Source organism: Spea bombifrons, chromosome 4 (genome assembly GCF_027358695.1).
Source record: "Spea bombifrons isolate aSpeBom1 chromosome 4, aSpeBom1.2.pri, whole genome shotgun sequence".
Taxonomy (NCBI): Eukaryota; Metazoa; Chordata; class Amphibia; order Anura; family Pelobatidae; genus Spea; species Spea bombifrons.
In genome coordinates, this window is record NC_071090.1 from 6,123,579 (window position 1) to 6,136,759 (window position 13,181).

Sequence of the window (13,181 nt, forward strand, 5' to 3'; positions counted from 1 at the left end):
GTGGATGGAGAACCCCTGCTGGGGGGGTTAAAACCCAATATTAAATATTGCCCTTTAATTCACGCTGTGTGCGCTGCTGCCCTTTTATGTGACGAGGCTGAAATCTTCTCCTTTTTTCTTTTCGGCTGCACCGTTCGCTTCTTATTAAAGAACAAAAGCGTTGAGGACGCCCGTCCATTGAGTGACGTTAATTGGAGGTGCCGTCCATTGTCTGTGGGCGACGAGGCTTCTTTCTCTATATGCTGTCCTCTTCTGTACTGGCGCTCTTTAAAGAGGCAGTCTAGGGTCCCGGGCAGCCTTAACAAGCAATGATTAAAAACCTGTAGGCAAATCGGCTTTAGGGGAAGCTGCAGCTCCAGAGCTGCAGCGCAACGCCCCTTTCTTGTTCTTGATTGGCTATAGCCATTTGAAAGACTTCTGAATAGCTCCTGACCCGGTACAGGTTGGAAGAAGAGTTACTTCTTGGCTCTGACATCATTATAGTCAGTGCTGTACCCCCATAGGTGGCGGCAATATACGCTGCATTGCCGATTTAACCGGCCCTCTCTATCGTAAGCACGTGCGTGTATTTGTTTTATAATCTATATGTTTGTAGACGCCGTTATAAACTGGCTCTGTGCTTGTCGATTTAATTACTCTCGTCCTAGGGTTTGGCCGGTGCCTCGTCTACAAAAACGCAAAATGTACCCTGAAACGCTACAGCAACCAGACCTTCGATAAGGTGATGGGGCCGATGCTGGACGCTAACACTCGCAAACCCATCTGGAGGCATGAGATCCTGGACGCCGATGGAATTTGCTCTCCAGGTGAACGGAAAAATCTCATTTCACATCTTTAATATTTAAAATTTTATATAATATTTTAGGATTTTAAAAGCAGCGATGGGTTCTGGCGTTGAGAACAAACGTCCTTCAAGCGGTTAAGGAGGACTTGTTTGAAGATGTCATGGGCCAGAAAGACCCCCTATTCTAAGTATTATTTGGCTATTAAATAAAACGGGGAGAGTATATCCAGATTATAATTGTCAGTATAGTTAATAATGGAGGGGCGCCTCTTTGGACGTGAAAGGTTGTCTTCCGACATGGCGTTGGTCCACAAAACGTGTCTTTAGATGACCCTCTCTGACCAACGTGGCCGTAACCATTTTCAGTAATAAAGAGTTGGTGTTTTTCAGCTGATCTGTTGACGTTTTGTTTGTTTTCTCTTTCTTTCCAACAGGAGAAAAAGTCGAAAACAAGCAGGTTCTTGTCAACAAATCCATGCCGACCGTCACGCAGACTCCTCTGGAGGGAAGTGCCGTGCCGCAGCAGCCCCAGTACAAAGACGTCCCAGTAACGTAAGTCGCGATTGTGCCAGTACGCGCAGTCCGGGGGCTTTAAAGGGACCCTCCAGCCATCAAATATAGGTTTAATTTCTTTGCAGTTACAAAGGGTCCACGGAGTCGTACATCGAGAAAGTGATGATTTCTTCAAATGCGGAAGACGCGTTCCTGATTAAGATCCTTCTCAGACAAACGAGACGGCCGGAGATCGGAGACAAGTTCAGCAGTCGTCACGGACAGAAAGGTAACGGAAGCCCCCGCGTCCCCGTTGAGTTAGTCTTACTTTTCTGGAACCTTCTCCCCTCTTCCTACTTTGTGACTTTCCCAACTCTTCCCTTCTCTGCGCCCCCCCCACAAAAACTGTACTTTTATCAGACCCCTCCCTCTTAATCAAATACTACTTTACCATAAATTTAAAGTGTCCTAAATATAAGGTACTTATTTGAGCGCTAAATTTACTAGAAGAAGAAAAAAAAACAGTGTTGAAAGATAGATCTGAAGATCTTTTTATTTTTGTTTTGTTTTTAATCCAGTTCGCTTTTAGCGTTTGCATCGCTGTGTTTCACGATAAAAAAAAAATCCTTGATTAAACCGTAGGAATTAATTCGATTCTATAAATTAAATGCTTTGTTCTAATTGCCTTAACCAATTTACAGAAACTGCTACCAATCGGTATCTGCTGAAGCCCCACCCATAGCCACACCCCCTAAAGTATGACTTAAAAATATGCCGATCAATGCAAGCAAAGCCTCGCTTCCTCATATGTTTATTCAAACTTTTTGGTACAAATTATTTTTTTTTAATTTAATAACAAAGTGCATATTTTGAGTTTTATCTCATTTCTGTTTGTTTAGGAGTCTTTAATGGAATTTTTTTTATTTTTTATATATATGTTTTCATTATTTAGATTTTTTTTTTATATTATTAATTTATTTTTGGTCAATATTCCTGTACTTCTGTGCGTATTATTATGTCGGATAACATCGGCGTAGGGAAATCTTTACCTGTGTGATGAAAGCTCCTTTGTTGGGCGGCCGCAGAAAACCTTTTGTTTGCCCCGTGTTTTTTTTTTTGTTTTTTGTTTTTTTTTTAAAGGGCGCACACTTTTTAATTCCTCCCATAAGCCATCTTCTATTGGAACACTTTATTACCCGGCCCTGGAGCTCTGCTCGGTCCTCTGATCCGGGGGATCTTTGTTAAGAGTTGCTAATCCTTTTTCACATGACAGACTGAGAAATGCTCTTAAGGAACGGTCATATATTGCTTTCTTTACATCAAAGGCGCAGCCTTTTTTTTCTTCCTCCCCGTTTTTGTGATTTGTAGAAGTTAGAGGAAATATCGGGGAAAAGGATGTCGGTGTTTAGGAAGCAGAGTGATCGCCAAGCATTGAAAACTTGTGTAGGACTTTAAAAAGATGTTGATTTAAAGGCAGATGCCCCCCCAACTACCCCCCCCAAGTTTTTTTTTTTTTTTTTTTTTGGTGACTCTGCTTGTTGAAAAGTCTCTCTAACTGCTTTCAGCTTAACTAAGTTTACTTCTAATAAATAACTTGTGTAATTGTTCTGGAAATATTTCAAATTAACGGGGCAGAAGAAATCTGGTAAAAGGAGGCAATACATTATTGTTGCCCATAAGTTATCTACCTCCGCCACATGCCCTTACTTTAACATGTGCTCCTAGGGTAATGAAATTAAAAAAAATTAAAAGCCCCCCCCCCCATGGTTTTATAATTCTTACCACTGATTGGCTGCTTGAAGCGCCAATCAATGGCGGAAAAGTGCTTCCATCGTAATGAATGGGAGCGCTTTCCAAAGGGGCTGGAGCTAACTGGAAATAGATATATCGCCCGCATTGTGATAACTTTGGCCAAGCTCGTCTCCTGCATGGAAAATTGGTGGGGAAGGCCTAATGCGTATTGGGGGGGGGGATTCAGCGGAACCCCCCCATGGATTTGAAATGGGGGCGCCATCAAATTGTATAGGGGCCACTCCGCCTTCATATGTGTAAAATTGCTTGGGATGGCTGGAGCGCCCCTTTAACAGTTGGGATTACTATGGCCGCTCCCGCGGTACACAAGCATGGCGGATTTCTCATGTTTAATGTTTATTTTAATCTGCATTATCGCTGTTTCATCGGCAGAGTCTTCTGACTCATGTAAACATTTAGAATAATTCCGTTCAGCATTTTTTTCTTCTTCTATTGCTTGTTACCTTTAAATATAATTTGTGAGATTGTAATTTGTATCGTCAAGATGGCCCTTTGTCCCTTTTTGATGCTCCCCCCGATGGTGGCTTAGTCTCAAGATCTAATTCTGGACTCTACGGCAACAGCCAATCAGTGCCCACCTCTGTGCCACCTGACAATCAAGTGTTCCCGACCATACGAGCAGCATTTATAATTCTTCATTTATTTACAAAAGTGTTACATTTATGGGAAACGGCAACTTTTTAGAACTTTCGTTGGAAAGCCCCATCGGTTCTGCCATTACGTCTGTTGTGTTCTAAATGGAATTAAGTGAGATATTCGATGGACTTTCTTTTTTTTTTTTTGTCAGAGGAACGCAGCAGAATAAATGCAAACGGGCGAAGCTTGAATTTGCCAATAAATGTTACTTTCTGCAAATATGTCCCTGCAAACAGGTGGAATAATTGGCCGCTCTAAACAAAGCCGCAGGGTTTGCTCTTCGTCCGCAGGGCTTTTGTCATGTTAAAAGCGATATATAGATTCCGTATTAAATGCTTATTTAAAAGGCAAGTCAATATTTAGATGGCCCACAGCCGTCCAATGACCTGTTGACCTCTCTGAAGAGAACCAATGGGGCTTATTCTCCTTTTTTTATGGTATGGAATAATGGAGAACGTACACAAAACGGCTGCTAATGGTATATTTACCTGACGCTTTCTGCTCTTCCCAACTTCTAGATTAAATGCAGAGAGCACTGCGGGTTCTCTTTTCTGACCAGGTGGCCGGATTGGCAGTTTGTATCAATATAGGCTAAAAACTTTACACTACAATAACATTATATATATATATATATATATATATATATATATATGTATGTATGTATCTGAGTTATATATAAATAATTATATATATAATTTATAATATATATTATAACACCTCAATAAGGTGTTGCCCCAGCATTATACCGGAGCTAAAACACATACAGGGAATATTTATCTTTTATTAAAAATTATAGAACTACCTAAATGTCTTAAGTTGTGACCTCTATATAGCAAAGGCTTAATATAAACCCTGGTATAAAATAGGAGTTACTTTTAAAAGTAATAATATTTCAGTCGTTTTTACTAATTCCATATATGAATTTTTTTTGGAATTTATCGAAGCAGCGGTCCGGGCGAAGATCCGCTTCACGCGCCTTTTGTAAGCTCCGCTCCCTTTACGGGGAGGAATAAATGGCGCGTAAAAATAACACGTCCCCCGCTTGTTGTAAGGATTATGATTTTTTTATATGTACCGTTGAGGTTGTTCGTATGGATTTGTGTAACGCGGGATATCTGTCCCACGCGGACATTCCAAAGCCTTTTAATTTGTGTATTAGCCCTCTCGGCGTATTCATTAGCGTCCGACTATAACTAACTTATTTTAAGCTCATTATGCCCCCTTTTGTGTTAACCTGTATTAAAATCTGTCGGCGATGACTGGTCTTACGGTCAGAGTCGGCGGAGCTGAATAAGTTAATTATTCTCCGGCGACGCTGGGTCCTCTCGGTCTAATGAAATGCACAGCTGTGTTAGATCTGCTCCGGGATGTGTAGACCCCATTGTGTCGCTCGTCAGCGGAGGGTAGAAGCGGCAGTGATGGAGAAGTCCGCGCTTCTTTCTCCTGTTCTGCCTTTCTGTGTCAATTTCATGGGTCTTTTATCGTTCACTTTCACACAAAACAAACAACACAGTGGCTGTCTGCTATGGGAACCGGCTGGGCACATAAAAGGGATTCTCGGGGGGCTCTGTTTATTCCGAGTTACCGTCCGCTTACGTTCCGCTTCGTAATGCCGAGTTTTAAAGCGCAGATTCCGTTCCTGTTAACGGGCCGAAAACCCGAATGTTCTGTTTTAACGAAAGTCCTGTTTGTGTTCCAGACGGGCTGGTTGGATCAGGATATGCGCATTGAAACATCTCAACTGCTTAAGTGTGTCTAGTCAAGGCCCCCCAAAAAAACATTTTATTTATTTTTATATTTTTTTTATTTATTTAAATTAAATATTTGTATATTTGTTATATTCATTGTCACTATGTCTGTTTGTCTGTCCTTTTTTTTATTTTTTTTTACTTAATAAATAACCTTAAGTGTCCAGTCACGGCCCCCCAAAAATATATATATTTTTTTATTTATAATCTTTTAATAAATATTTGTTATATTCAGTGCCCCAAAAAATCTTTTTTTTTTTTCTTTAAATTTATAATCTCATGTAATAAATATTTGTATATGTTAAATTCAGTGTCACTATGTCCATTTGTCTAGTTTTTTTTTTTTAACATGATAAATAACCATAAGTCTCCAGTCTTATATAAAAAAAATTATTTTTTTTTAAATTTATTTAAATTAATTAAATATTTGTTATATTCAGTGTCACTATGTGCATTTGTCTACAGTTAAGTGTCCAGTCAAGGCCCCCCCAAATCTTTTTTTTATTATTTATTTATTTATAATCTTATGTAATAAATATTGTTATATTCAGTGTCACTATGTCTAGTGGTATCTACACTTTTATTTTTTTTACCGAACACTCTGGCTGTTTAGTCACTTTTTATTTATTTTTTATTTTTAAATGAAGCAATGCATTTAGACGAGTAGTAGGTACTTGTGTTTTTAATTTTATTTTTTAAAAATAATAATCTTGTTAGCGAATGGTCAGATACTTGGTCCGCTGTACAGTTATTTCAATATATTCTCCTTGTCAGTGTTAACTTGGCACTTAAATGTTATAAAAACGGCAAAGTCCTGAGTGAGAATGTCTGTATACGTAACTATCAGCAGGCCATCTCCTCTGCGTGAATAAAACCTTGTACTTAAACTTGCAGGATTCCAAAACTAATCGCTTTAATTATCTTTGCCGGTCAGCGCTGTCTTAGGCTGTTTTAATTTCAACTGTATTTTTCCCATTTTTTTTTTCCCCCATTTCCCGTTTAATGTTTTCTTGTAACGCACCCAAATGCCTAATTTATGATTTTCTGTAATAGGCCGTATCTCGCTGCTCTTTTGTATGTCCCCCCTGTGCCGACGCCAGCTTTCTCCCGCGGCTTGAAGTCTGGGGGTTTCACTTTCTGACACTTCAAAGTTTGGCATTTTTTTAAAACTCCAATAACTTGCGTCTTTTTTTTTTTTTATTATATTTTTAAATAAGTTTCCTATTATCTGTGTTTTTTTTGTATTTATCGCTTTAATTTTATTTATTATTTTTAAAAGGTGCCGTTAGCAATGTGCTTAGGAGCTCCTTACATGATTTTGTAACCCATTAATAGCTACGGTATATATGTAATTGTAGAACGAGGAATAATTTAATTTTTATTTGCAAAATTGTATTTCTTAACTCATTTTCCGCTGTTTTTATACACTTTATCGGGGTTTTAGGGCCGTAGAACCCTCTGATACCCTCATACCCACCAAACATTCTGAGCTCCTAGAAAAGAGGAACATCCGGGGAAGACGAAAGTCTCAAAGACTTCGGAGTAATACGTTTATTGTACAACTAATCGTCGGATTCTTAAAGTTGGGGGGGGGAATATTTAACTTCAAAAATGTGGGAATTTCTTCATAAATGAATCTTAGATAATTTGATATTTCCTGGAATCTAAGAGACGTGTTTTTTGAAGGAATTTTTTTATTATTACAACTTCTCGACACCATGTTACGTTTCCCAATATCAATTTAAACACATTGTCTCAAAATATTTATTATGGGTACTGAATGACAAGAACCTCCATTATTGTGCTGAATCCATCATATTTTGATCTATAATCTTTTTCTGTCGGTAGGCGTCTGCGGGTTAATTGTGCCACAAGAGGACATGCCGTTTTGTGATACGGGGATCTGCCCGGATATAATCATGAATCCTCATGGTTTCCCATCTCGTATGACGGTTGGTACTGTCTTCTTCTTCTTCTCATTTTCTTCTCGTTCGTGTAATTGAAGCTTTACTGGATGGTCCAGTCTTGCATAGTAGTGTATACGGAACTAGATTAACAATGCAGAGATTCCACAAAAACCTACAACTCAACTCTTCCTGTAATCCCGTCATCTTCCTGGACCCAACACCATCCAAACCTCCTTATATCACGATAGACAGACCGGTTTCCTCAACAGCTTCCATCCAAAACCCACGTTGATCATCTCCAGCCAAGTCATGACATACAATGGTCTTTGGTATCAGGCGAACAACTCAAAAAATCTCTGTAACAAATGTTTTCCTGAAGGATTTCATGTACGATGGGGGAACATCAAAAGTACTTCAACATTACGTACGCTAAAGGAAATATTCTCATTCCCTCCTGAATTCATTGAATTAACGGACCAGAAACGAATGGCACGTCCACTTGGCCTGGAAACCCGTGCCCACGTATACACCACAGACGGTATCGCTAGTAAATGCCATAACATCAATGCTGGCGTCTTCTGCGAATCACCCAGTGTGGTGTATCTCATCATGCCAGTCAGCACTATATATATAATATGTATGTATGTATGTATGTATGTGAAAGTGGCCAGACCCTTGAGACGGCTGATGAATTCCCCCAAAAATAACCTGGAGAAGGACACATCTGCCTGTAGGAGAGCACTTCTTCCAAAGTGGAGATTGAGAGGGACTGTATTAATGGGGACCTTCCACAGAAAACAGGCATTTAACACATTTAACCATTTTGTTACATTATAGACACTTCAAATACATTGTAACATTGGGAGGCTTCGTCTCTAGTTTCTGGTCAATGAACAATGAAGCTATTTTGCTGCTAAATGTTTAGAATTCTTCTTTATCGTGATTAAGGGAAACTCTAAACAAAAATAGAAATCCTGTTATACCTGTTTATCCACCTATACATCTTTCCAGATTCCCAGAGGCATGTTAAACCCTAATTTTTCATTAGTCGGCCTACTCTACCTCCAGCAGCACCGGATCCTGTGGTGATCTGGCAGGTGGATCTATTGGAGTCTTGTCTTATTTGATGGATCCACTTGAACGAACAAAAGAGCCGCCATCGCTGTTCTTCCATACTGTTGGGCGATTTGGAAACCTGCGTAGGCTTAAATATTTACTTGTATTGCCTGGATGAGCCATACATAATTACTGTATATCTTCTGAGTTTAATATGTTGCACCGAGGAAATGGAGACTCGTCTTTTAGAGTCGGGTAAATCTTTAGCCAACGACCGCAAGATCTTTAGTTAAAAGGCTTGAAACATTTAATTACGTGGACATGAATCTGGAACTAATAAAGTCCCGGCCGATTTTAACGGCAGCTTAAAGAAACTGCGATGAGTAAGAGCTATTCAAAGCCGCTGCCTGGTAGGAGCGTTTTTTTTTAGGATTAATCCCGAGCAATTTCATTGGTCACGGTTTAAAAGTTTACGGCGATCGGACCCCAATTATTATGAGATAACTGTCACGTCAGCTGTCAGTGAAGTATGTTCATCGCAGTAATTGTTGTTGCTGCCACCGTACAGGGAAACTTCAAGGAGTTTGAAGGTCACAAGGCTTTGCAGACATATTAAATACTCGTGAAGGGGTTACCAGCTACCAAGTTTAGTAGTAATGGCAGGACGGTAGCCAAACCAGACCCCAGCATCACTGGCCAACCAAGAGGTCCTCAAAAATGGAGTGATGGAGACTGTTTTTGGCCAGCTTGCTGATCTCCACACCTTACAAGCCAGATGTTGGTTTGGAGGCCACGTTGGCTGATCTAGGCTCTATTGTCTAGCAAGCTTGGTGCTTCTCTAAATGTGGCATCGTACATCTAAAGGTGTGTATGGCCCATGCGAACCATTACACTGTGGTTGGGATCTAATGGGATGATGAAGTATTTCAATACGTTTCCTTTTTTTTGTGCCCTTTACAGGTTGGGAAGTTGATTGAACTTCTGGCTGGGAAAGCTGGAGTCTTGGACGGTCGGTTTCATTACGGAACGGCCTTCGGAGGTAGTAAAGTGAAGGACGTGTGCGAAGATCTAATTCGACACGGATACAACTACTTGGGAAAAGATTATGTAACATCTGGCATCACCGGGTATGACTCTAACGCACTTTGGGTTTTTATTTTGATTGACTGCAGATTGAGCGTAAGTACTTTATGGGGTTCACAGAAGGGATTGTAAGCTTTATGGGATCGAGGTGTCTAGAAGCGGAAACGCGTATCGCTCATCAGGTTCCCTTCTGTGGTTAAGAACACTTAAATAATGCCGTGTGATGATGGCTCAGGTAAGATCGTTAACAGACCCCAAATTAGTTCTTTAAAACATTTTTTTGCTGGGAGAAATAATTAAAATAAATACTTACTGTTGTAGCTGAAATAAACTGTAATTAATCAGTAACTGAGACTTAAGGATGTTTAAGGTTCAATCCAGTGATGGCCGGTGAGCTGAATGTTGCCAGACGGACATAATCAGGGATTCCTTCTGTTTCTTGCAGCGAGCCCCTGGAGGCTTACATCTATTTTGGACCCGTCTACTACCAGAAACTCAAGCACATGGTGCTGGACAAGATGCATGCCCGAGCCAGAGGTCCGAGAGCCGTTCTTACCAGGTAAATAGCCCTTAAGTTTATTTTCATGGTTGGCCATGAATCGGGTTCTTTTCTTCTTATTCGGTTATTATATGTTATATGCTTATACATTGTAGCGCACAAGCAACGTTCACAGTTGGTAGTCTATACGGTGATACAGGCAAAACGGTCTCTTTCTTCCGTCCCTCTCCAGGCAACCCACGGAAGGTCGATCCCGCGATGGTGGCCTTCGACTTGGAGAAATGGAACGCGATTGCCTGATAGGGTACGGGGCCAGCATGTTGCTGTTGGAGAGGCTGATGATTTCTAGCGATGCCTTTGAGGTGGATGTTTGCGGACAATGTGGTTTGCTCGGCTATTCGGGCTGGTGAGTACATCGTAGCCGCTGGCGGTTTGGGATCTTTCCAGGTCTACGCCGTCGGGTCAAACAAAAATTGAGCTTCCCATTGACCAAACTTTGGTTATAGTTGTAGATTAAATAATTCTGGAATCGTAGGACTTGATGGTATTTTGAATAAATGAATTGAAAGCTTGGGTACGCGAGTGCCCCCCCCTTTAGTATCTGATTTATTACTAACCGGTTTGTGAATCTCTCCACAGGTGCCATTACTGCAAGTCTTCCTGCCACGTGTCGTCTTTGCGGATCCCGTATGCATGCAAACTACTATTTCAAGAGCTCCAGTCCATGAATATTATACCTAGACTCAAACTGTCGCGGTATAATGAGTAAAAAAAGTCAGATTTAATGTCGTTATTGATCTGTATTGATTTGGTTAAAAAGAAGATCCATCTGTTTTTACTGTTAATATTTTGCTGCATTTTGGGGGGGAAACTGATGAATCCCTCTGTACATTGAAGAGATCCCAGTACCAAGATATGGAAGGTTTTTTTTTTTTTTTGTGCTAAATACATAAATGGTCTTTTTTTTTTTTGTACATGAATACATGTAAAGTTAAAATGTTGAGAAAACATTGAAACTTCTGTGATGTAAAGAAGTGTTTGGTAGAATGTCAATGTACATTTCCTGTATATTTATAAAGAATTTTGGAGCAAAAATTCTACGTGGTGAACTATTGAATAAATATAAAATTTGATGATTTTTTTTTGTGTTATTATATACCTGTTCACTTATATAACTCAATTGGGATTTTTAAAAACATAATAAAAAATGAAAGCAATGAGGAATACAAACTGAGAATACTAGTTAAAAAGCGCTACTGGGGGGGGGTTCCCTCTCGTCAGACTAAAGTGTTCTGTTGACACCAGGACTGGATCATTTTGTGTTTTTTGTGAAGGTGTTTATTGATGTATTGGTTTATCTTCAAGGAAGTCTCATTAACTGGCCCTTTGCCTGGGGTTGCGGACCCTCTGGGATTGTGACGATTTCTAGGAGGGAAGAATCTTTCTTAAGCTTCAGTCCCCCCAAGATGAAGATCTTTAATAGATTGTAATGTCTTCAGGACGGGACCCCCCATTTCTCCTTCTGTCTTATTGTGTGTGTGTGTGTGTGTGTGTTTATGTGTATATATGGGTGGGTGGGAAAAGTACTGAAACTGATTATCCTTGAATGTCGGACAAAACACTCTAACAGTAACAGATTCCCTTAAAACGGGGATGTGGGAACCTCGTCCGGGTGGGACGGGACAGGTTACCCCGCTTATATAGGGTTCAGCAGAGTTTCTGCTCCATTTACATTGCCTCTTAACCACATGTTTCTTTTGGCTCTTGGAACGAGAGGTAAATGTTGGGTAACTCCAGTTCTGTTCTACTGACTTTATTACCTACTAATCCTTATGACAATGTTTTTACTTATCGATGGTTTCCACATGTTAGACGTTTTGTATGCACGTTCGGTTAAAGGTTATATATTGTTTTCCAGTCTTCCCTGGAGTTTGTAAGAAGAATTCTGTAAATACAAGGAATGCACAGCTTACCACCACCTTCCCAGTACTGACAGGGTTAATCGGACTTTTCTCAGCTGGTGAACATAGAGTTAATGCCTGAGTGCCTTTAAATGACATGCGTGATTTAGTCTGTGTATTTATGTCTAAAGGGGGGGTGTGAATGGGGCTTAAGTGGGGAGTCGGACAGTATTTGCCTCTGGTGGCATGGATCTTGCCCGCTCCTCCATCACCGAGGTCCTCACTACTAAAGAGTAAGAGTGTAGACCAGTCGTGGGACAGGTGAAGGATTTCATAGCAGCTCCGCTGAACTCTCTTCCATGGATGGAGATCGATAGGCTTGGAGTATGTCGAGTGCTGCGTTTTTAGGGCCACAAGTTCCCGGGTATATCTGCAAAGTCAAGGTACCCCATCAGTGTACTTAAACTGCCCAGGGCGGGCTACCTGGAGCTTTATGTGAGGATGGTGCTAGCCCCAGAGGGCCTTTCATGGGAGGGAATATGGGCAGGGAGTGGGTGTGGCCACATGCTGCTCCGCCTGCACGGAGACCTGAAGAAGCAGAGCTTCAACCGGAGACTCCTGGTCAAACTCAGAGCGTTCCCAGGTATGCTAACTAAAGTACAATGTTGCTTCGTGAACATAACATCGTTGGGTTTCCAGACCTTTGAGAAGAAAGATGGCAGCCTTTGTTTGCTTGTGAGTGTCGGCCATAAATAACAAAAATAGACAAATATGTAAATGCTGTTTTTTTTTTATGACTTTTTTGCTATCCCTATTGCTTCTTTTAGTGATTATGAATTAAGTACAACAAAGGACTCTTGGTTCTCTAATCTCGTGAACATTCCTCTTCCCAAGCCTGGTCCACGGTCTGTAACACTTCTCTAACGCTCTCTTAATATTCCTCTGAACTTGGTGGATTGTCTCTGTGGGAGTTTAGGGTTAGACCCCCAGCCTGTGTATTTGCCTGTGGAGTAAATCTTGAGGGCCATGAATAAGCTCCCCCCGGTGGATTTTTTAGAACAGAAGCGGACTATTCTCTCCGAGCTGGAATGATTTGTTGCAATATTGTGACAGCTTGATCTGACCCCGTAACCTTGGGTTTATTTAGCCAGCTCCGTTTAAGAGATCTCGGTTTCCTTCTCCTCGCGGCGGAGAGGTTCCTCGCATCCGACTCCATGCCTAGAATGCATTACGACGACACAAAGCACCAGCCATGGAAAAGTT

General features: G+C 40.7%; 1 protein-coding gene across 1 annotated transcript in view; it reads left to right on the plus strand.

The window, feature by feature from the left end:
* POLR3B (RNA polymerase III subunit B) overlaps nt 1–10,916 on the plus strand; it is a 31,234-nt gene extending 20,318 nt beyond the window's left edge. Inside the window, exons 21-28 of the mRNA XM_053465643.1 lie at nt 648–806; nt 1,219–1,336; nt 1,423–1,565; nt 7,321–7,424; nt 9,396–9,562; nt 9,964–10,077; nt 10,250–10,423; nt 10,657–10,916. Coding sequence (XP_053321618.1) covers nt 648–806; nt 1,219–1,336; nt 1,423–1,565; nt 7,321–7,424; nt 9,396–9,562; nt 9,964–10,077; nt 10,250–10,423; nt 10,657–10,786 — 1,109 coding nt within the window. The 3' untranslated portion in view covers nt 10,787–10,916. The remainder of the gene's footprint in view (nt 1–647; nt 807–1,218; nt 1,337–1,422; nt 1,566–7,320; nt 7,425–9,395; nt 9,563–9,963; nt 10,078–10,249; nt 10,424–10,656) is intronic.
* The last annotated feature ends 2,265 nt before the right edge of the window (nt 10,917–13,181 follow it).